Source organism: Delphinapterus leucas, chromosome 4 (assembly GCF_059928025.1).
Source record: "Delphinapterus leucas isolate spDelLeu-1000000601 "Yukka" chromosome 4, BTC_Dleu_Yukka2, whole genome shotgun sequence".
Classification (NCBI taxonomy): Eukaryota; Metazoa; Chordata; class Mammalia; order Artiodactyla; family Monodontidae; genus Delphinapterus; species Delphinapterus leucas.
In genome coordinates this window covers 84,307,232-84,328,478 of record NC_143132.1, presented here as the reverse complement: position 1 = coordinate 84,328,478, position 21,247 = coordinate 84,307,232, and the positions used below count along the sequence as shown (strand labels likewise).

General features: G+C 34.6%; 2 protein-coding genes across 8 annotated transcripts in view; one reads left to right on the top strand and one right to left on the bottom strand.

Moving 5' to 3' along the window:
* ATP11B (ATPase phospholipid transporting 11B (putative)) overlaps positions 1-21,247 on the top strand; it is a 149,315-nt gene that overhangs the window by 114,180 nt on the left and 13,888 nt on the right. For 2 of the 3 annotated variants that reach the window (XM_089910787.1, XM_089910788.1), the window contains 2 exons: positions 17,544-17,611; positions 17,918-21,247. The exon at positions 17,918-21,247 is cut by the window's right edge and continues 13,888 nt beyond it. In XM_089910787.1, the coding sequence (XP_089766913.1) occupies positions 17,544-17,611; positions 17,918-18,036 (187 nt within the window). In that variant the 3' untranslated portion in view covers positions 18,037-21,247. Of the gene's footprint in view, positions 1-3,725; positions 4,779-17,543; positions 17,612-17,917 lie in introns of those variants that run through there. The other variant, XM_022571370.3, reaches the window with a different exon arrangement.
* DCUN1D1 (defective in cullin neddylation 1 domain containing 1) overlaps positions 1,579-21,247 on the bottom strand; it is a 74,085-nt gene continuing 54,416 nt past the window's right edge. For 3 of the 5 annotated variants that reach the window (XM_089910797.1, XM_089910800.1, XM_089910794.1), the window contains exon 7: positions 18,176-19,418. In XM_089910797.1, the coding sequence (XP_089766923.1) occupies positions 19,270-19,418 (149 nt within the window). In that variant the 3' untranslated portion in view covers positions 18,176-19,269. The other 2 variants (XM_089910795.1, XM_089910799.1) reach the window with 2 other exon arrangements.

The following is a 21,247-nucleotide window of genomic DNA, read 5'->3' as shown; positions in this document are numbered from 1 at the left end:
TTGAGGTATTTATAAACATAAAAGGCTGAAATTCTGCTCTCCTACACCTTTTTATGTGTATAATGAGGTTTTAAAATAAGTTGTGATTTTTAAGTTTTTACTCGGTATTTATGGTCTAATTAAAAGTCTATAGCTTAGAACAGGCTCTTTAAATTATGGTTTAGAAGAATTTTAGTGTTTTTGTCTCCTCCCAAATGTGTTTCTTGAATTAGATTTGCTCTTTTGGATCATAACAAAAATACCATTTTTTGGTGTATACCACTTAAATTATTTAAAAGTGAAATTGATTCAATTCTTTATACATTTCCCCAAGAGACATGTTATTATTTAGGGAATATTAAGGAATAGAAATAATTTTTTTCACACTTTGGTATTCTTTAGGTGAATGATATCAAAGTCTCAAAGTCAGAGCAGCAGTGCACTCGTGTTCATGAAGGGTTACGGATGGGCAAGAATGGATGGTCATTTCCATTGTCCACAGCGTGCCACATGAATAGTATCACTTTCTACATGTGCCACGCCTGGGAAAAGGTTGGAAAGACCCCAGGAGCAGGGAATAAAGGGCAGAGGAGGCACTACTCTTATCTGTTGATAAGAATTTTTAATATTTGGTTGACTTTATGTTTTAAAAATAATGAGTATGACATCATTCTTGTATCATAGAATTCAGGTAACTTTTACTGGTGAACTTGTTAGTTCCCACTTTGCCTTTAGTTGTGGCCATTTCTTTATGGTACAGTTGCATTTATAAAGAGCATTCTTATGTTAATAACATAATGTCTGTGGTTTCAGACCCCATTTGTTGATTATAATGTGATCAAAAATATTTCCATAATGCTGTGATATTATTTTGTAGGCATTTTATTCCACATGTAAGAATTACTATGAGCACCTAAATTTATTGGGACTTGTATGTTATGACTTACACAACTGTATTATGAAATGCATTATAAGAAAGTAGTTCTGTCATGTACCCAGGCCAACAAGTGTCCCAAAGGAAGTTCCAGAAAGACCTAATGTATAATATAAGACAGCTTTACTGCACAGAACTAAGGTGGGAATTAGACTAAGAGACTACTGTAGAACTTGTATAGAATTTTTAGAACATCTTTTTCAACACGAAGTTCTCTTTAATGACAATATACATCTTCACTAACTACTAAAAAAAGACTAGAATTAATTTTAAATGATCCCAGAATATTTTTCTGCTTTATATATATTCCCATTTTCTGGATATCAACTATTTAGGTGATGCACCCCATTATTCTTTACATAACCATTTTTATGCTGCATTATCCCTTTTGAACCTGCCCAAGGAATTATGGGATTTATTTCTGCATGTTCCGTTGAAGGTGTCTCTTCTCATCTGTACTTCTTTCCCCTTAAAATTGTATCTCACTTTTTTCTTTTTTAAGAGTTTTTTTTTTCTAATAAAATGTTTAACAGTAATGAATATCTTATTTGACAGACTATAAATACCTTTCCAATTTTGTCCAGCATCTCAGGTTATGCTGTCAGTTACTACTGTCATTATCTCCCTGTTTTCTTCAAATGAATAATCTAAAAAGTCTTTTGAGATTTGTTCTATTTTTTTTTTTAGTGGATAAAATCATACAATATCCAAAACCACTTGGTGCTTTTCTAAGGGCTATATGAATATTGCCATGGATCCATTAACATTATATTTAAACTTTGAAAAGTCATTTGTTTTTGTTTTTTACTTGTAATTGTTTTAGTGAAATATATTTGGCATTCTGTTTTGCTTTTGGAATAGCGTCTATTCTACATTTCTCTCATGTCTAATTGAAAAGGTAGGGCAAGACTGATACCTCTATTTACAAGATGTAGAATCCTTTGGATATTTGTTCCATTAACATTAATTAAACATAAGAGGTAATGGTCATCTCCTGAGAAATACAATTAGTGCTTTCATATGACAGATTTCTTTACTAATAAAGTTTTACCATCCAGGCACAAAAATTCTACTTATATTTTACTAATTGATGTTGTCAAAGGAATATGCCATATTGCAAGCTCTGTTTCAAACATAGCATCATGGTGCTATATAAAGGATATGCCATGTTGTACTCTAAAGGGCTGTACTTCAGCAATAAATGCTTTTCTGTATGTAATTTACCAACAGTTACTTTATCCTAATCAAAACTGTCTTTTAAGTAGAAAGGCGTTAATAGTTAATATGTAGTTCAGGTGTTTAATGTTCTGTCAAATATGATATTTAACAATATGAATGCACATGTGTGCTTTGAAAACATCAAAAATGAAGGAAACCTTACCTAATAAGATTCTTCTATGTAAGCAATGGTTGGAAAAGAGGAAAAACTAAAATATTGGCAGTTTGGGAGTATTGTTTATAGTTATGTTTTGTCATGTGTGTCTGAGCATACTTTTTCTTGCATAAATACTTACTCTAAGAAATGTTCATAGTCTTACTCCATTCATTTATTTTACAAATACTGAGTATCTACTATAGCACAGTTCTAGGTGCTAGAGAGACCGTAGTGAGCAAGCCCTTCTTAAACGAAGGTAGATACTGTTTAAGTTTTCTGGAAACTAGTAAAATTAGAGAACCTGTAAACCACTGGTATTGTTGTTGCTTGTTTGTCTTCCTCTTTGCCAACTTTGTAAAGTTTCTAGGTTCCAATCTTCATTGTGACTGTGCTCACTTAATCGGTTTATAATTGAACTACACAAACTTTAGTCTCTAGGAAACAGCAGATTTTTTATAAAAGTGAATTTGGGCCATTTTAAGTGCTAATCTCTTTCTCTAACTTCTCTATTTAAGGAAAGTGGGAACCCTGGAAAAAGTTACATAAAATGTATTTATTAAGTGCTTTTAGTCTTCTAAGAAAGGCCACCTTTAACTTGGTAATCCTAATACTGTCCTTGAAATAGGTTAGGCCATTTTAAGCATGGCAGGCTATTTTTTTTTTTTTTTTTGGCAGGCTATTTTTAGTCTTAAGTTATTTTAGCTGAAATTGGTACAGCTGCAAATAAAGTATTATATAATGAATTGCTTATGGCCTTATCATTCAGACAGACAGTAGTTAACTTTTTCCAGACCAGTAGAGGATCATTTGTTCTTAGTTAAGTGAAAACCCTAGTGACTTTTAGCTGTCTTTGATACCTATTGAGTCAAAACATTTACTTCGTTCAAGGTGTCTTTGATACCTATTGAATTAAAACATTTACTTTGTTCAAGCTAATTAATGCTAACACCTTTAGAATAGAATTTATACCTGAAAAGAAATAATAATATAATATGAACATACTACTGTTTCATTCCAAAGCTTTTGGTAAGTGGGATTTTTGTTTGTTTGCTTTCGTGATGTCAAAATACAGCCTAGTTGCTTTTCAGTAAAACCAAATGTGCATACCTCTTAATAACAAACTTGTTTCTTATTGAATTAAGATTTTAAGAGTGTCTCATGCTTTGCTACCTATAGAAATTGTTTTAATGCTAATGAATTTTGGCTAATATTTTTATATGATGACTAGAGCATTATTTTTCCCAAGTTTTTGTATAATATAATGTTTGGTCCTTCAATGCTAGTAAGAAGAACTTATCTTTAGCATTTAAAAATGCATCAATCAGTGCTTATTTTAATACTCAAATCGCATTTTGGTCCTAAGTTTTAGAGTAAAATTTTTTCTCAATTGAAACATAGGTCCTGGTGAGCCAAACTTTTCTCTTATTGTTACTTTAGATCATGGAGTGCATCGGATCCTTTCTATACCAACGACAGGAGCATCTTGACTCTCTCCACAATGGACTCGTCTACTTGTTAAAGGGGCAGTAGTACTTTGTGGGAGCCATTTCAACTCCTTTCCTAAAATTCAGTGTGATCATCCTGGTAATGGCCACACTACCTCTGCGGAATTACTTTCTGAAATCTCTGGAGTAGTTCATGCCCACTCAGAGTTATAATGGCAAACAAACAAAAAGCATTACCATGCACCCCTGTCAGCCGCCCTCTTAATTTAAATCTGAACATGTTAAAATTTATGAATAAAGAGACATTTTCATCTCTTTATCTGGGTTGTCCCCGTGTGCTTACGGGACTCCCAATGGCATTTCAGCCTTTTGCTAAGGCCACTAAATATTTTAACATCAAGGTAGAAAAGGGAGCTAATTCCTAGTTAATTGTATTTTTTAGTATGGCTTGGTTATTGAGTCTTCTGTTTAAATCTGCCTCTATAAATTATGCTGAAAAGTTTGCCTTGAAAACTCTATTTTTTTATTAGAGTTATATTTGAAACTTTTCATGGGAAAAGTTAATGTGAATAGTAAGGAATTTGGTCCCTCAGTGACCCATGTTTGTTCATTCATTAGTGCTTTCTAAGTTCACAGAGCAAATTAGGAGAATGCATTTCCAACCATTATTTACTGCAGTATGGGTAGTAAATATATACCAGTACCAAAACTTCTCTAAATGTACTGTAACACAACCAGTTAAGTTAACCATATACATGCAAAGGGTATATCATATCTTACCTATAAATCAGGAATCAAGTCCATTCACCAAATTTCAAATTGATGTTTACTATTTTTGTGACAATGTAAAGAACCTATAGTGGGTAAATTAGACACCATTAGCATATTATTATTTAATGTGTTTATCATTGGATCTTTCGCATGCTTTAATCTGGTTAATATATTTAAATTCGCTTTTTTTGTCTATCTGAAGGCTCTGTGTATAGTATTTTACGACACTGTTGTAAATTCAACTATAATCAATAAAAAACCAGTTTGAAAACTATTTAAATATTGCAAATACTTTTAATTACACAAATCAAAATATTAGGATAATTAAATCAATAAAATGAGAAGAGCCTCTTTCTGTAACTAGCTCAGAATTGCTCTTGCTTTTCAGTAAGCTAGCTTTTAGAATAAAGAATTTCAGATGAGAATCCTGTTATTTTTAGGTTAGTATACGTTATCTAACTTACAGCAGACTACTACAGTGAAGTGCAATCTGCCCAGTGTCCCATTATAAGGTGTGGCTATAGAATGTAAATGAAGCAAAGTCTAAAATGCTAAATTATATGGGGTAATGGCTGCAGTAAATTTAAATGCTAAAAATAATTAATCAGGTATGTATTACTGCTGTTAACTCACTGCAGTTCAGTACTTGATTTTCATCCTGAGTTTATCATGTAGATCCAGTGTTGTCATTTGTTTTGATAAAAAGTAATGTTTTAAAACTTGGAAATGATAATTAAAGAACTGTTACTCATCTCTAAGCATATTATTGTGTACATATACATTCAAAATTGTATGGAAATGGTTAAGTAAGGTGTTGCCGAAATTTTCCCTGGAGAATATGATAATTCCTTTCTGTAGGTTTATTGCACAACCCTCCACCCCTTTCCCATTTCATGAATATAAGACTTCTGGAATTGGGCTGGTAGGGGAAGAATGGTAGAATTAAGACTTTACCTTTGTTCACTGGTAAACTGTTTTCTTGCTAATATAACATTTGTCTCTTTCAATAATGCAAGGATATTAGGTTATGAATTTCAGCCTAAATATTAATTTTCATAAGTAGCCCTTCTTTAACTTAGATTGAGTTTAGGAAGATACTGTTATCCTGCAAATACAGTAAAGGGATAATAAAATGTACAGTGTGTACCCTTACCAGCTCGTGTTCCAGAAGAGGAAATATTGCAGAAAATATTCAGTAGAGTATTAGTGGAGAATAATACAGAATTTGCTTTTTCTTAGAATGTCTTACAAAATGTTCATATAACAAAATGACGTTCAGTAGCCCTGCATTACATCTACCTTACAGTGTTTATTTGCCATCAGTTTAACTGACTGCTAACACTAGGGAAGGACTGCAAAGCTATCAAGCAGTCTCTGACCAACTACAGCAAGGCATGAGGTCAGCTAGCCTATATGGTGCTCAAGGTGTGATTGATGCAATTTTCTGCGTTCAGTATTTGAAGGTACGTAGGAATTTTATATCTGAAAAAAGTTAATAGCATCCGCTGACATGCTTCTCCTAGTCTGTTGTTCAAAACCTACTCCATTTAAAGGAAGATTATCTTGTAAGAAAGGGGTTTTCTTCTGGTTATTTAAGAAAGTAACTCTTGTCTACAAACTTGCAGTAGTTTTCTAGTGCTAAATATTCATATTGTAAAACTATTACTGCATAATGAGTAATAAGAAATTTTCTCCCTTGCATATTTCTTTAAAATTCTTTGGAAAGTATGATGTTGATAATTAACTTTTTTATCTGCCAAAACCAGGGTACGATGCTACATGTGTTACTGCTAGTTAGTGGTCTCAAATCGATTTGCCTCACTTGTTTGCTTTTGCCTAGCCTGAAGCCTGTAGCCCTGAAGATAGCAGCAAGCACCAAGTCAGTTTCCAGAATTGCGTATCAGCTGCTTTAGGTGACTCAGCACCCTGCCTTAGCTTTAGCAAGCATTAGGCTCACCCCAGAAGGAGTAGAATGTGGGCCAGGAGAACTATAGCTACCCAGCGTTTCTGTGGGGTTGAGAAGAAAAGAGGGGAGAATTCAGTTTGAATTTCTCTTAACTAGCCTCCCCCTTGGGTCTTAATCTCCCTGAGATCCAAAGGCTTCCCAGACCTGATCCAAACTCTGGCACTGTCCTGAGTAGGAGGTTAAACAGAGGCAAATCATCCAGTTAGGGAATACCTTGCTCAGACCAGGGTCGTTTCTACTGCGTTAAGATTGTGAAATTGGGCTCCTGTGGTAAGCTTCAGACTCCTGTCTGATAGGCAGGAGTCACGGCCACTAAAAAATTTATAATTAATACCAAAACTTTTTAACATTTGCTGCTCTGAAAAGTTATTGGGGACTGGGGAGAAAGGGAAAATCATCCATGTTTGTGTTTTTCCTGTAAATATCAATTTGGAGTATGATACAAGCAGTCATTAATAAGACTAACACACCAAAGAGTTATGTAAAACGTGTTTTATTAATTTTGGTCCCCCTTTAGAGACATTTTTATTTCTATCCTGATGAGTCATCTATTTTCATAAAAATAGAACATTATTAAAGTGCTGTTTATGTGAGATAACCTGAATGATATTCCTGCAAAAAATAGATCATAACTAATGATATGTTTGTAATAATGGTGACTTAGATTTTTATGAATAATTAGTAGTTGGAAATACTGTCACAACACTCAGTTTAAAATTTTGGACCTCAGACACTGTGGCTGTCTAATATCTAAATTATCTGCATTGTCAGTAAATGTAGTATACCTATTGTACAGCTCTCAGTAATTTTTTAAAGTTTATGAAATTATATTTATCAAATAAAAAATTTCCTATGTAAGTAAAAGTCTTTTTCCATTATTTGAATGCCTTTTAAGCCTCTCTCTGCTCATCACAACCAGCACTGCCAAGTTTTTTGGGGTTTTTTTAGCTAAATTTTTACTACATTTTCCCTCCATTAGAGTACAGAAATTCCATTATGCCTTTCACTAACTGCAGTTTTCAAAAATCCAGAAGTTCTTTTGTTACCCAAGTTTTATAGCTTATCGGTACAGTTCCTGAAAAGCTGTCTGATTCAAATGCACCAACTGTAAAGGCCAACACACTTCAACTAGAAAATGTATCATTCATGAAAAACCAGCCAGTGTAAATTTGGAAATGCCTTAGTTTAATAGAAAATATGTGCTTTCTGGGACTTCCTTGGCGGTCCAGTGGTTAAGACTCCATGCTTCCAATTCAGGGTTCAATCCCTGATCGGGGAACTAAGATCCCACATGTTGCATGGCACGGCCAAAAAAATTAAAGTTTTTAAAAATAAAAATGTGCTTTAAAATATAACATTTAAAAAATATATATAAAATATATGTAACATTTATTTCTAAAATAGTCTTAACCTCCTAATGATCAGTCATTGTTTCTAATGCTTCTTCAGTTGCCACGTAATTATTTTATCTACATTTATTAAAAAGGTAAGCTGTTGTTTTTGCGTGTTAGTATTTGCAAAGGGTGACAATGTATATAATGTTTCATTTCAGAAATAAACAAGAACATGATCCTGGACAAGTCAGTTTATCTCGGCATCTGTTTTTATTATAAAAGGAGTTGAGGGTTTGGACTTAACTTTTATTGTACAACATAATGAATCATGTTCCTTTTTTATATATAAATTTATCTTTGGCTGTGTTGGGTCTTCGTTGCTGCGCACAGGCTTTCTCTAGTTGTGGTGAGCAGGGACTACTCTTCGTTGCGGCGCGCGGGCTTCTAATTGCAGTGGCTTCTCTTTGTTGTGGGGCACAGGCTCTAGGCACACAGGCTTCAGTAGTTGTGGCACGCGGGCTCAGGGTTGTGGCTCGCAGGCTCTAGAGTGCAGGCTCAGTAGTTGTGGCTCATGGGCTTAGTTGCTCTGCAGCATGTGGGATCTTCCCGGACCAGGGCTGAAACCCGTGTCCCTGCGTTGGCAGGCAGATTCTTAACCACTGCGCCACCAGGGAAGTCCCTGGATCATGTTCTTAATGCATAGGAAATTTAGGGCAAGAAAGTAAGATTTTATGAGCAGCATTTCACTAGAAAATTTAGTGAATTCGAAAACAATTCAAGTTTTATTTTGAAGGGTAACTGACTCAAAGAACAAAGCTGTTGTAAATTGAGGTGAGTTCACATGTCTGTGTGAACAGCTGTTTTGGGAAGTGGCAGATCTTTTGCTGTTTTGGGAAGTGGCAGATCTGATAAAAATCTGATGTCAGATTGTTTTGTGTGTGTGTGGCTGTGTTAGGTCTTCATTGCTGCATGCAGGCTTTCTCCAGTTGCAGCGAGCAGGGGCTACTCTTCGTTGCGGTGCACAGGCTTCTCATTGCAGTGGCTTCTCATTGCGGAGCACGGGCTCTAGGCATGCAGGTTCAGTAGTTGTGGCATGCAGACTCAGTAGTTGTGGCTCACGGGCTCAGTAGTTGTGGCGCACGGGCTTAGTTGCTCTGCGGCATGTGGGATCTTCCTGGACCAGGGATTGAACCCGTGTCCCCAGCCCTGGCAGGCGGATTCTTAACCACTGCACCACGAGAGAAGCCCTGATGTCAGATTTTTAATACTAATTTTTAAGGTAAAACGGTCTGTATTCAAGTAAAATTTGTAGACAGTGAAGTGCATAGATTTTAGGATTACGTTCTATTTCTTTTGACATTGTGTACATCTGTGTGATCCTAATCCAAGTCCAGATAGAGAACTTTTCTATCATCTCAGAAGGTGTCCAGGAAATGTATTTCTCTCCCTTTCTGCCCTTGGCAACCATTTTTTTCTGTTATCTATTGTCATAGATCAGTTTCACCTGTTCTTGAATTTCATATAAATGGAATTATACATGTTCACTTTTGCATCTGACTTTGTTTACAATGTCTGTGAGGTTCATACATGTTGTTGCATATATCCATAGTTTGGAGGGTTTTTTCCTACTCTGTAGTGTTCCTTTTCATGAACATCCCACAATTTATCCTTTCTCTGGTTTATGGACATTTGAGTTATTTACAGTTTGGGGTGATTACAAATAAAGTTATTATGAACATTCTTTGTGGACGTGTTTTCATTTCTCTTATTAAATAATGAGTAGAATTTCTGGGTCATAAGGTAGGTTTATGTTTAATTTTATGAGAAACTGCCAAAAGTTTTCCCAAGTGACTGTAGGTGCCATTTTATGTGCATTTGTGTACAATAATGAGAGTTCCAGTTGTTTTATTATATCTCATGATTTTAATTTGCATAACAAATGATGTTTAACTCCTTTTTATATGCTTACTGACAATTTATCTTTTTTTTCTGAAATGTGTATTGAAGGCTCTGGCCATTTTTTTTTTTTTCATTAGGTTGCTTGTCTCATTACAGAATGGTTGGAATCCTTTTCATGAGGATGTTAGTAAGTTCTTTGTCAGATGTATGTATTACTAGCATTTTCCCCCAGCCTGTGCTCTGCCTGTATATTTTCTTACTGGTGACTTTGGGGAGCAGGAGTGTTTTATTTTGATGAAGTCCATTTTTTTTCCTTTATGGTTATGTGTTTTTTTGTGTCTTATCTAAAATATTCTTGTCAACCCCAAGTTCATGAAGATAATTTCCTGTGTTTTCTTCTGAAAGCAGCCTCTTACATTTAAGTCCATGATCCATCTCAAATTAATTTATGTGTAAGATGTGAGGCAAGGATTGAGGATCTTCCTTCCTCCCAACCCCCATAAGAGTATCTATTTGGTTTAGCTCCATTTGTTGAAAATGTTCTCTATCTCCATTGAATTCATTTGGTGAATTCATTAATTCATAAAATTAGCTGACTGGGGAATTCCCTGGCAGTCCAGTGATCAGGGCTCCGTGCTCCCACTGCAGGGGGCATGGGTTTGATCCCTGGTTGGGGAACTAAGATCCCACAAGCCACGCAGTGTGGCCAAAAAATTTATAAAATAAAGTTAACTGTATAAATGTGGGTCTATTTCTGGACTCTCCAATTCTGTTCATTTATCCTTACACCGGTAGCACACTGTCTTAATTACTATAGCTTTATGCCTAGCTTTGAGATAAGGTAGTTTAAGCCCTTCAACTCTGTTGTCAAGATTGTTTTGTCTATCCTAGGTTCTTTGCATTTCCATATAAATTTTGGAATCAGCTGATCAATTTATTTAAAAAAAATCCTGATATGATTTTGATTTGGATTGCTCTGAATTTATCAATTTTAAAAGCACTGACATCTTAATATTGATTCTTCTAATCCATGAACATGATATGTCTCTCCATTTATCTTAGGTCTTTTCTCAAGAAGGTTTTGTAGTCTTCAGTATAGACATCTGGCAAATCTTTGTTAAACTCTTAAAATTTTTAAGGTTTTTGGTGCTGTGGTAAATAGAATTGTTTCTTAATTTATCTTCCAGTTACTCATTACCGTTATACATAAATGCAATTAATTTTTGTGCTTTTTACTTTGTAACTTAACAACCTTGCTAAATTCATTCAATTTTTCTATTTTTTTAACTTTTGTGTAGAATGCTTTTGATTTTGATGTAAACAGTTATCATCTGAGAATTCAGTTTTTTCCATTTTCATGCCTTTTGTCTCTTGTTATTGCATTATTGTACTGGCTAGAGCTTCCTGTACAATGTTAAATAGACATGGTGAGAACCATGAGGTGTTGAGTTTTGAAAATGTTTTTCCTCCATTTTTCAAGATGAGCATATGGTTTTGTATGTTTTAGCTTGGTACTATGGTGAACTATTTTGGTTGATTTTCAAATGTTAAACCAACTTTATATCCCTGAAATAAATTTCACTGGGGTATGATGTGTTATCCATTTATATATTGTTGTTTGATATGCTAATATTGTGTTAGAGGCTTTTGTATCCATGCTTATGAAGGATATAGATCTGTGATTTCATTTTCTTATACCATCTCTGTCAGGTTTTGGTATTAGGGTTATGCTGGCCTCACAAAACAATTTGGGAAGTGTTCCCTCCTCCCCTTTTTTGGAAGAGTTTATGAGGTTATTATTTTTTGTTTTAATGTTTTGAAGAATTCATGTCATCTGGACCTAGTTAGAGGGGTTTGGGGGGTGTTTTTTTTGCAGGGGGGGGAATATTGTGGATCACAAATTCAATTTCTGAAACAGACACAGGATTATTCACATTTTCTGTTTCTTTTATGAAATTTGGTAAGTTGTATCTTTTAAGGAATTTGTCCGTTTCATGTAATTTCCAATATTTTTGACATAAAGTCCAGAATATTCTTTGATTATCCTTATAGTGACTATAGGATATGTATTGTTTTTGCTTATTGGTAGCTTTTTTTCTAGACTTTTTACCTGACCAATCTTGCTAGGGGTTTAATCAAGTCTATTAATTTTTTCAAAGAATCAACTTTCGGCTTTGTTAATTTTACCCATTTATTTTTATTGCCCTATGCTCTCATCTGTATATTCCTTTCTATTTTGATTTTGTTTTCTAACATTTATTCATTTATTTATTTGGCTGCACTGGGCCTTAGTTGCAGCACACAGGCTTTTTGCAGCGTGTGGGATCTTTAGTTGCAGCATGCAGGATCTAACCAGGGATCGAACCCATGCTCCCTGTATTGGGAGCAAGGATTCTTAACTGCTGGACCACCAGGGAAGTCCCTCTATTTTGGTTTTAATTTGCTCTTCTTTTATGGCTTTTTTGAAGCTTAGATGAATTGATTTTTAACCCTTTTTAATAAAGACATTAAAACTACACATTTCCCTCCATGTACTGCTTTAGGTGATTCCCACAGATTTTATCCTTTCATTGTTATTCAAATCAATATTTTATTTCCTTTATGATTTCTTTTTTGATCCCTGGATTATTTAGAGGTTTTTTGACTTCTAAATATTTGGGGGATATACTTTTTTTCCCTTCCAGTCCCTTCACTTTTTTCTTAATAGTGTTAGTCAGGATTTCCAATACTGTGTTAAACATTTGTGGTGATAAGGATATCCTAATCTTGTTTCTTATCTTAAAGGGAATGCATCTAAGGTTTACCCATTTAGTGTGATATATACTGTAGGGTTTGAGTATACATAGCTTTTCCCTCATTAAGAATATTTCCTTCTATTCCTAGTTTACTAACAATTATAGATAGGTGTTGAACTTTGCAAAATGATTGTTCTGGTTCAACTAAAGTTATCATGAAATGTTTTACTCCATTATTTTATTAATATAGAGAAGTATATTGATGGATTTTTCTGATATTGAACAATCCTTGCATTACTGGCAGAAATCCTGCTTGTTCATGATATGTTATTTTTAGTGCTCTGTTGGATTCATTTAACTATTGCTTTATGTAGGATTTTGAATCTGCATACATAAACAAAATGGGCCTATAATTTTCCTTTTTATTCTCTTGGTTTGGGTTTTTTGTTTCTGGTTTTTGAGTCAGTATTACACTAATCTCAAGGAATGAGCTGGGAAGACCTCCCACTTCCCCTGTTTTCTGGTTTCTGGAACAACTTGCATAAAATAGAATTAGCTATTTTGAAAGTTTGGTAGAGTTTCATAGAATAAAAACATTTGGAAGTGAGGTTTTTTCAGAGGACAGGTCCTTGACTACTATCTCTAATATACTTTTTACAGTTATGAATCTATTCAAGTTATTCCTATATATTTTATATGTTTCTAGGAGTTTATCCATTTTATTTAAATATTTAAATTTAGTTCATAAGACTTTTATCTCCATATGTCTGAAATAATTTCTCCTCTCTTTCCACACTTTTGTTTTTTTAATCGAGGTATAATTGACAGATAACATTACTTTCAGGTATACAACATAATGATATTTGTATATATTGTGAAATGGTTAATAGGCCTAGTTAACATCCCTCACCGTAGTTACAAAATTTTTTCTTGTGATGAGAACTTTTAATATCAGCACTTTCAAATTTGCAGTACAGTATTAACTGTAGTCACCATACTGTACATTACATCCTCATGACTTACTTATTCTGTAACTGGAAGTTTGTACCTTTGACCCCCTTCACCCATTTCACCCAACCCTAAGCCCCCACCTCTAGCAGCCACCAACCTGTTCTCTAATTCATGAGCTCAGTTTTCTTGTTTTTGTTTTTTAGATTCTGCATATAAGTTGGCTCATACGGTATTTGTCTTTCTCTATCAGATTTATTTCACTTAGCATAATGCCCTCAAAGTCCATCCATGTTGTCCCAAATGGCAGGATTTCCTTCTTTTTTATGGCTGAATATTCCTTCATGTATGCATGTACATTTTCTTTATCCATTTCTTCATTGTTGGACACTTAGGTTGTTTCCATATCTTAGGTATTATAAATAATGCTTCAGTGAACATGGGTGTGCACATATCTTTTCGAGTTAATGTTTTTTCTTTTTGGATAAATCCCCAGAAGTAGAATCACTGGGTCATAGGTAGAATTTCTATACCGTTTTCCATAGTAGCTACACTAATTTACATTCCTGCCAACAGTGTAGAAGGGTTCCTTTTCTCCACATCCTCACCAATACTTATTTCTTTTTTTGATAGTAGCCTTTCTAACAGGTGCGATGTGACATTGTGGTTTTGATTTGCATTTCCCTGATGAGTGATGTTGAGCACCTTTTCATGTACCATTTGTATGGCTTCTTTGGGAAAATGTCTATTCAGATCCTCTGCCCATTTCTTAATTGGATAGTTTATTTTCTTGCTATTGAATTGTATGAGTTCCTTGTACATTTTGGATATTAACCCTTTTGTCAGATATATGATTTGCAAGTATTTTCTCCCATTCAGTAGGTTACCTTTTCATTTTGTTGATGGCTTCCTTTGCTGTGCAGAAGTTTTTTAGTTTGATATAGTCCCACTTTTTTATTTTTGACTTTGTTGCCTTTACTTTTGATATTGAATCCAAAAAATCAATGCCAACACTGATGTCAAGGAGTTTACCACCTATTTTTTTCTAGGACTTTTATGGTTTCAGGTCTTACATTTAAATCTTTAACCCATTTTGAGCTTTTTTGTGTGTGTGTGCGATACGAGGGCCTCTCACTGTTGTGGCCTCTCCCGTTGTGGAGCGCAGGCTCCAGATGTGCAGGCTCAGCGGCCATGGCTCACGGGCCCAGCCACTCCACGGCATGTGGGATCTTCCCGGACCGGGGCACAAACCCACATCCCCTGCATCAGCAGGCGGACCCTCAACCACTGCTCCACCAGGGAAGCCCCCCATTTTGAGCGTGTGTGTGTGTGTGTGTGTATGGTGGAAGATAGTGGTCCAGTTTTCCCAACACCATTTATTAAGAGACTCCTTTCCCTATTGTAGGTTTTTGGCCCCTTTGTTGTAAATTAATTGACCATACGTGTATGGGTTTCTTTCTGGTTTCTCTATTCTGTTCCATTGATCTATATATGTTTTTATGCCAATACCATACTGTTCTATTAGAGTTCTGTGATATATTTGGAAGTCAGGAAGCATGATACCTCCAGCTTTGTTCTTTTTTCTCAAGGTGGCTTTGGCTGTTCATGGTCTCCTGTGGTTCTATACAAATGTTAGGATTGTTTGTTCTATTTCTGTGAAAAATGCCATTGGAATTTTGATGAGGATTGCACTGGATCTGTAATTTGCTTTGGAGAGTATGGACATTTTAGCAATAATCTTCTAAGCCATGAGCATGGACTAGTTTTCCATTTATTTATGTCTTCTTCAGTTTCTTCAGTGTCATATAGTTTTCAGTGTACAGGTCTTTTGCTACCTTGGTTAAATTTATTCCCCAGTATTTTATTCTTTTTGATGCAATTGTACATGGGATTGTTTTCTTAATTTTCCTTTTTGACAGTTGATTATTTGTGTATAGAAACACCACAGATTTCTGTGTATTGATTTTGTATCCTGCAACTTTACCGAATTTATTAGTTTTAATAGTTTTTTTACTTATAGTAAATAGTTTTACTTATTTCTGATTTGGACGCCTTTTATTTCTCTTTCTTGCCTAATTAATTGCTCTGCTTAGGACTTCCAATACTATGTTGAATAAAAGTGGCAAAAGGGGACATTCTTGTCTTGTTCCTGATGTTAAAGGAAAAGCTTTTAGCTTTTTAGCATTGAGCATGTTATCTGTGGGCTTGTCAAATGGTCTTTATTATGTTGATGTGAATCTTCTCTATACCCACTTTGTTGAGAATTTTTATCATAAATGAGGGTTGAATTTTGTCAAAAGCTTTTTCTCCATCTATTGAGACTGACAAAATAAAGGATAAAAATCATATGACAAGGTAGTATATTACATTTATTGATTTGCAGATGTTGAACCATCCTTGGATCCCTGGAATAAATCCTACTTGATCATGGTGTCTGATCCCTTTAATGTATTCTTGAATTCAGTTTGCTAATATTTTGTTGAGGGTTTTTGTATCTATGTTCATCAGGGATATTGTCCTGTAACTTTTCTTCTTGTGGTGTCCCTGTCTGATTTTGGAACCAGGGTAATGCTGACCTCGTAAAATGACATTGGAAGGATTCCTTCTTTTTCTCTTTTTTTAGAAGAGTCTGAGAAAGTTTGTTATTAATTCTTTAAATTTTGGTAGAATTCACCAGTGAAGCCATCTGGTCCTGGAGTTTTTGTTTGTTGGGAGGTTTTGGATTACTGATTCAATCTCCCTACTAGTAATTGATCTACTCAGATTTTCTGTATGTTTCTAGGAATTTATCCATTTCTTCTAGGCTATTCAATTTGTTAGCATATAATCGTTCATAATAGTTTCATGATCCTTTGAATTTTTGTGGTATCACTTGTAAAATCTCTTTCATTTATTTGAGTTCTCTCTTTTTCTTGATGGGTCTAGGTAAAGGTTTGTCAATTTTGTTTACTTTTCAAAGATCCAGGTCTTAGTTTTATTGATCTTTTTCTATTGTCTTTTTAATCTATTTCCAGTCTGATCTTTGTTATTTCCTTCCTTTTACTAATTAGGGCTGTTTATTCTTCTTTTTCTAGTTCCTTAAGGTGTAAAGTTAGGTTATTTGAGATTTTTCTTGTTTCTTGTTTCTTTCTAGGCACTTATCTTCCCTCTAAGAATTGTATTCCCATAAGTTTTTGTATGTTGTATTTCCGTTTTCATTTGTCTCAAGGTATTTTTTATTTCTCTTGATTTCTTCTTTGACCCTTTGGTTGCCCAGTAGCATGTTGTTTAATCTACATATTTGTGAATTTTCCAGTTTTTTGTTCGTTTCTTTGTTTTGTAATTGATTTGTAGTTTCATACCATGTGCTCAAAAAAAGAAGCTTGATATGATTTCAATCTTCTTAAATTTATTAAGACTTGATTTGTGGCCTAAAATCTGTCCTGGAGAATGTTCCTGTGCAGTTGAGAAGAATGTATTTTGTTGCTTTAGGATGAAATTTTCTCTATATTCTGTTAAGTCCATGTGGTTTAGCATATCATTTAAAGCCAATGTTTTCTTAATTGATTTTCCGTCTGCATGATCTGTTTATTGACAGTGGAGTATTAAAGTCCCCTACTATTACTGTATTGCTATCTATTTCTCCCTTAAAGTCTGTTAATATTTGCTTTATATATTTAAGTGCTTCTGTGTTGGGCTCCTAAATGTTTACAAATATTATATCCTTTTGTTGGATTGACCCCTTTATCATTATGTAATGCCCTTGTCATTTATTACAGTCTTTCTTTGTTTTAAAGCCTATTTTGTCTAATATAAATGTAGCCACTGCAACTTTCATTTGGTTTCTATTTACATGGATTGTCTTTTTTAGTCCCTTCACTTTCGGTCAGTGTGTGTCCTTACATCTGAAGTGAGTTACCTGTAGACAGCTAGATTGGTCTTGGGTTGGTTGGTTGGTTTTTTATCCATTCACCTAGTCTATCTTTGGGAAATGTAGTCCATTTACTTTTAAAGTAATTATTGATAGGTATACACTCATGGCCATTTGTGCCTTGTTTTCTGGCTGTATTATAGTTTCTCTGTCCCTTTCTTCTCTTGCTCTCTTCCTGTGTGATTTGATGATTTTCTTTTGTGGTATGCTTAGATTCCTTTCTCTATCTTTTGTGCATCTATTATAGGTTTTCCTTTGTGGTTACCATGAGGTTTACATATAACAAAACAGTCCTTGAAGTTGATAACAACTTAAGTAAGTATGAACACATTCTAAAGCTCTATATTTTCACTCTCTCTCACGTTTCCGGGTTTTGATGTCACACTTCTCATATTTTTACATTGTGTATCACTTAACTATTATAGTTATTTTTACTACTTTTGTCTTTTAACCTTCATACTAGTTTTATAAGTGATTAATCTTTATAAGAATTAAGCTTTATTTAGTCTAAGTTTTCTAAGTGTTTAATGATTTTAATTAAAAATTTTAAGTAAGTTTCTATTTAATTTCCAAGTATTTGGGGGGATACACTATTTTTAATTATTTATAATTCTGTTATAGTCAGAAAACATACCCTGAATGATTTCAGACCTCGGGAATATATTAAAACCCAGCATTTGAGATATCTTGGTGAATGTTCCAAGTGCACATCAAGACTTTGTTTCTGGTTCTGCATTTAAAGAGCTGGAAGTCACCACTCCATCCTAGCAGCAAGTAAGAAGTTGAACAGCTATTTTAAAACTTCTTGAATTCATAACAGACTGGAGGACAGACGGCAAACTGCTGCCCCATATTGGAAAGGCAGGCAAATACAAAGACTGGAAAAAAAACAACAAAACCCAATATATTATGCAAGTACTTTGGTACAATTACAAACGGTATAACATAGGTACAATGGTAATATCAATAAAAGAAATAAAGGAAAAGATGAAATATTTCAAACAACAACAGATTTCCCCCAAGTTAATGTCAGACACCAAACCACAGATCCAGGAAACTCAGAGATCACCAAGCTAATCTGAAGGAAGCCAGAGGTAAGAAACATTTTATCTACAGAGGAACAAAGATAAGTATCACATCTAACTTCTCAGAAGCCATGTGAGCAAGAAAAAAATGGAGTGAACTATTTAAATTTTTGAGAAAAAAATATCACCAACATAGATATCTGTACTCTGCAAAACTGTTCTTTCAAAACTAAAGAAATAAACACTTTCTCAAACAAAAACTGATGGAATTTGTTGCCAGTACACTCACCATACAAGAAATGTTAAAAAAGTTCTTTAAAGAGAATGAATGTAATATAGGTCAAAAACGCAGATCTGTATGAAATAAGGAAGAGCAATGAAGAAGGAATAACTGAAGGTAAAATAAAAGCTTTTATTTTTAGTTGATCTAACAAACAGATAACAGTTTCTTCCAAATGCCAACAATGTATTCGATTATGTATGCTTAGGTATTTGTGTTATGAATATGTATGCTAATGTATATGCTTATATATAAGTGAAATGAATAACAGCAGTGATACAAAGAACGGGAAGAAGGATTTAGGATTATTTTATTACTATAAGGTACACTACCTGTGATGTGTTATTTGACAGAATTGGATTAGCTATAATTGTATATACGAATTCTAGGGCACCCACTAAAAACAAGGTGGGAAATAAAGTATAACTAATATGCTAAGAAAGGAGAGAAATGGAATCATAGAAAATGCTATTAAAACTACAAAAGCCAGAAAAAGAAAGACAAAAATAGAACAAGAGCAACAAATAGAAACAGTAATGCATATGATAGATAGTAATAGAAATGTATCAGTAATGTTATTTAATCAGAATGTTATTTAAATGTACCTATTTAAAAATAGAGATCATTAGAGTGGATCTAAAAACATGACCAAACAAACAATATGTTATCTACAGGAAACCCATTTTAAATATAAAGACATATAGATTAAATGCAAATGGATGGAGGGACTTCCCAGTGGTCCAGCGGTTAAGACTTTGCCTTCCAATGCAGGGGGTGCAGGTTTGATCCCTGGTCATGGAGCTAAGATCCCATATGCCTTGGGGCCAAAAAAACAAAACATAAAAGCAATATTGTAACAAATTCAATAAAGATTTTAAAAATGGTCCTGGTCCACACTGAAAAATCTTTAAAAAAAAAAAAATAAATGGATAGGGAGAAATACACCACACTAATGCTAATCGAAAGAAAGCAAGAGCAGCTATATAACTTTCAAGAAGAGCAGATTTCAAAGCAAGGAACATTATCAGTAATAACGGCACTAGATAACGACAAAGGGAAGATACAACAACTTTATGAAGATATAAAAGAAGATATAACAAATTTAATGTGTATGTGCCTCAAAACAGCATCAAACTATGTGAAGCAAAAACAACTAATAGAAATACATAAATTCACTGTCAGACTTGGAGATTTCAACAACCCTGATCAGAAGTGGACAGATCCAAGCCAAAAATCAGGATATAATTGGACTAAACAACGTCATCAATCAACTGGATAAAATGGACATCTATAGACAGACTGCTTTATCCAACAACAGAATACAAAGTCTTCTCAAGCTCACATTAAACATTCACCAAGATAGACCACATCTGGGACATAAAACACACCTTTAAAAGAATAGAAATTATGCAATATCTGCTCTCAGACCACAGTACAATTAAACTAGAAATAAGTAACAAGAAGATAACTGGAAAATTCTAAAATACATGGAGATTAAGCAATACTTCTAAAAAACACAAGGGTCAATCAAAGAAGAAATCTCAAAGAGAAATTTTTTAAATATTTTGAACTAAATGAAAACACAACTTACCAAAATTTGTGGGATGCAGCAAAAGCAGTGTTTAGAAGGAAATTTATAACATTAAATGTATATATTAGAAAAGATACAAAATTAATAATTAAATGTCCACTTTAGGAAACCAGAAAGAGAAGGGCAAATTATATCCAAAGTCAGCAGAAGAAAAGACATAGTAAGAACTACAGCAGAAATTAAATTGAAAACAGGATATCAATAGATAAAATGAGTGAAACCAAAACCTGGTTCTTTGAAGGAAGCAATAAAATTGATAAATCTCTAGCCAGGCTAACTGAGGAAAAAAGGAAGGGAAACAAATACTAATATCAGAACTGAAAGAGGAGACATCACTACAGATCCCAAAGACATTAAAAGGATAATAAAGGAAGATTCTGAACAACTCTGTGGCCGCAAATGTGATTACCTAGAATAAACAGACCAATTCCTTTAAATACACAATTGTCAGGGAACCTACAAGATGGCAGAGGAGTAAGACATGGAGATCACCTTCCTCCCCACAAATACATCAAAAATACATCTACATGTGAAACAACTCCTACAGAACACCTACTGAACGCTGGCAGAAGACCTCAGACTTCCCAAAAGGCAAGAAAATCCCCACGTACCTGGCCATGTGGCTGACAGGGTCTTAGTGCTCCAGACTGGTGTCAGGCCTGAGCCTCTGAGGTGGGAGAGCCAAGTTCAGGACATGGTGGACCACCAGAGACCTCCCAGCCCCACGTAATATCAATCGTTGAGAGCTCTCCCAGAGATCTCCATCTCAGCGGTAAGACCCAGCTCCACCCAATGGCCAGCGAGCTCCAGTGCTGGATACCCCATGCCAAACAATTAGAAAGACAGGAACACAACCCCACCCATTATCAGAGAGGCTGCCTAAAATCATACTAAGTTCACAGACCTGCCCTGCCCACCAGAAAGACAAGATCCAGCCCCACCCACCAGAACACAGGCACCAGTCCCCTCCACCAGGAAGCCTACACAAGCCACTGAACCAACCACATCCACTGGGGGCAGACAGCAAAAACAAGGGAACTATGAACCAGCAGCCT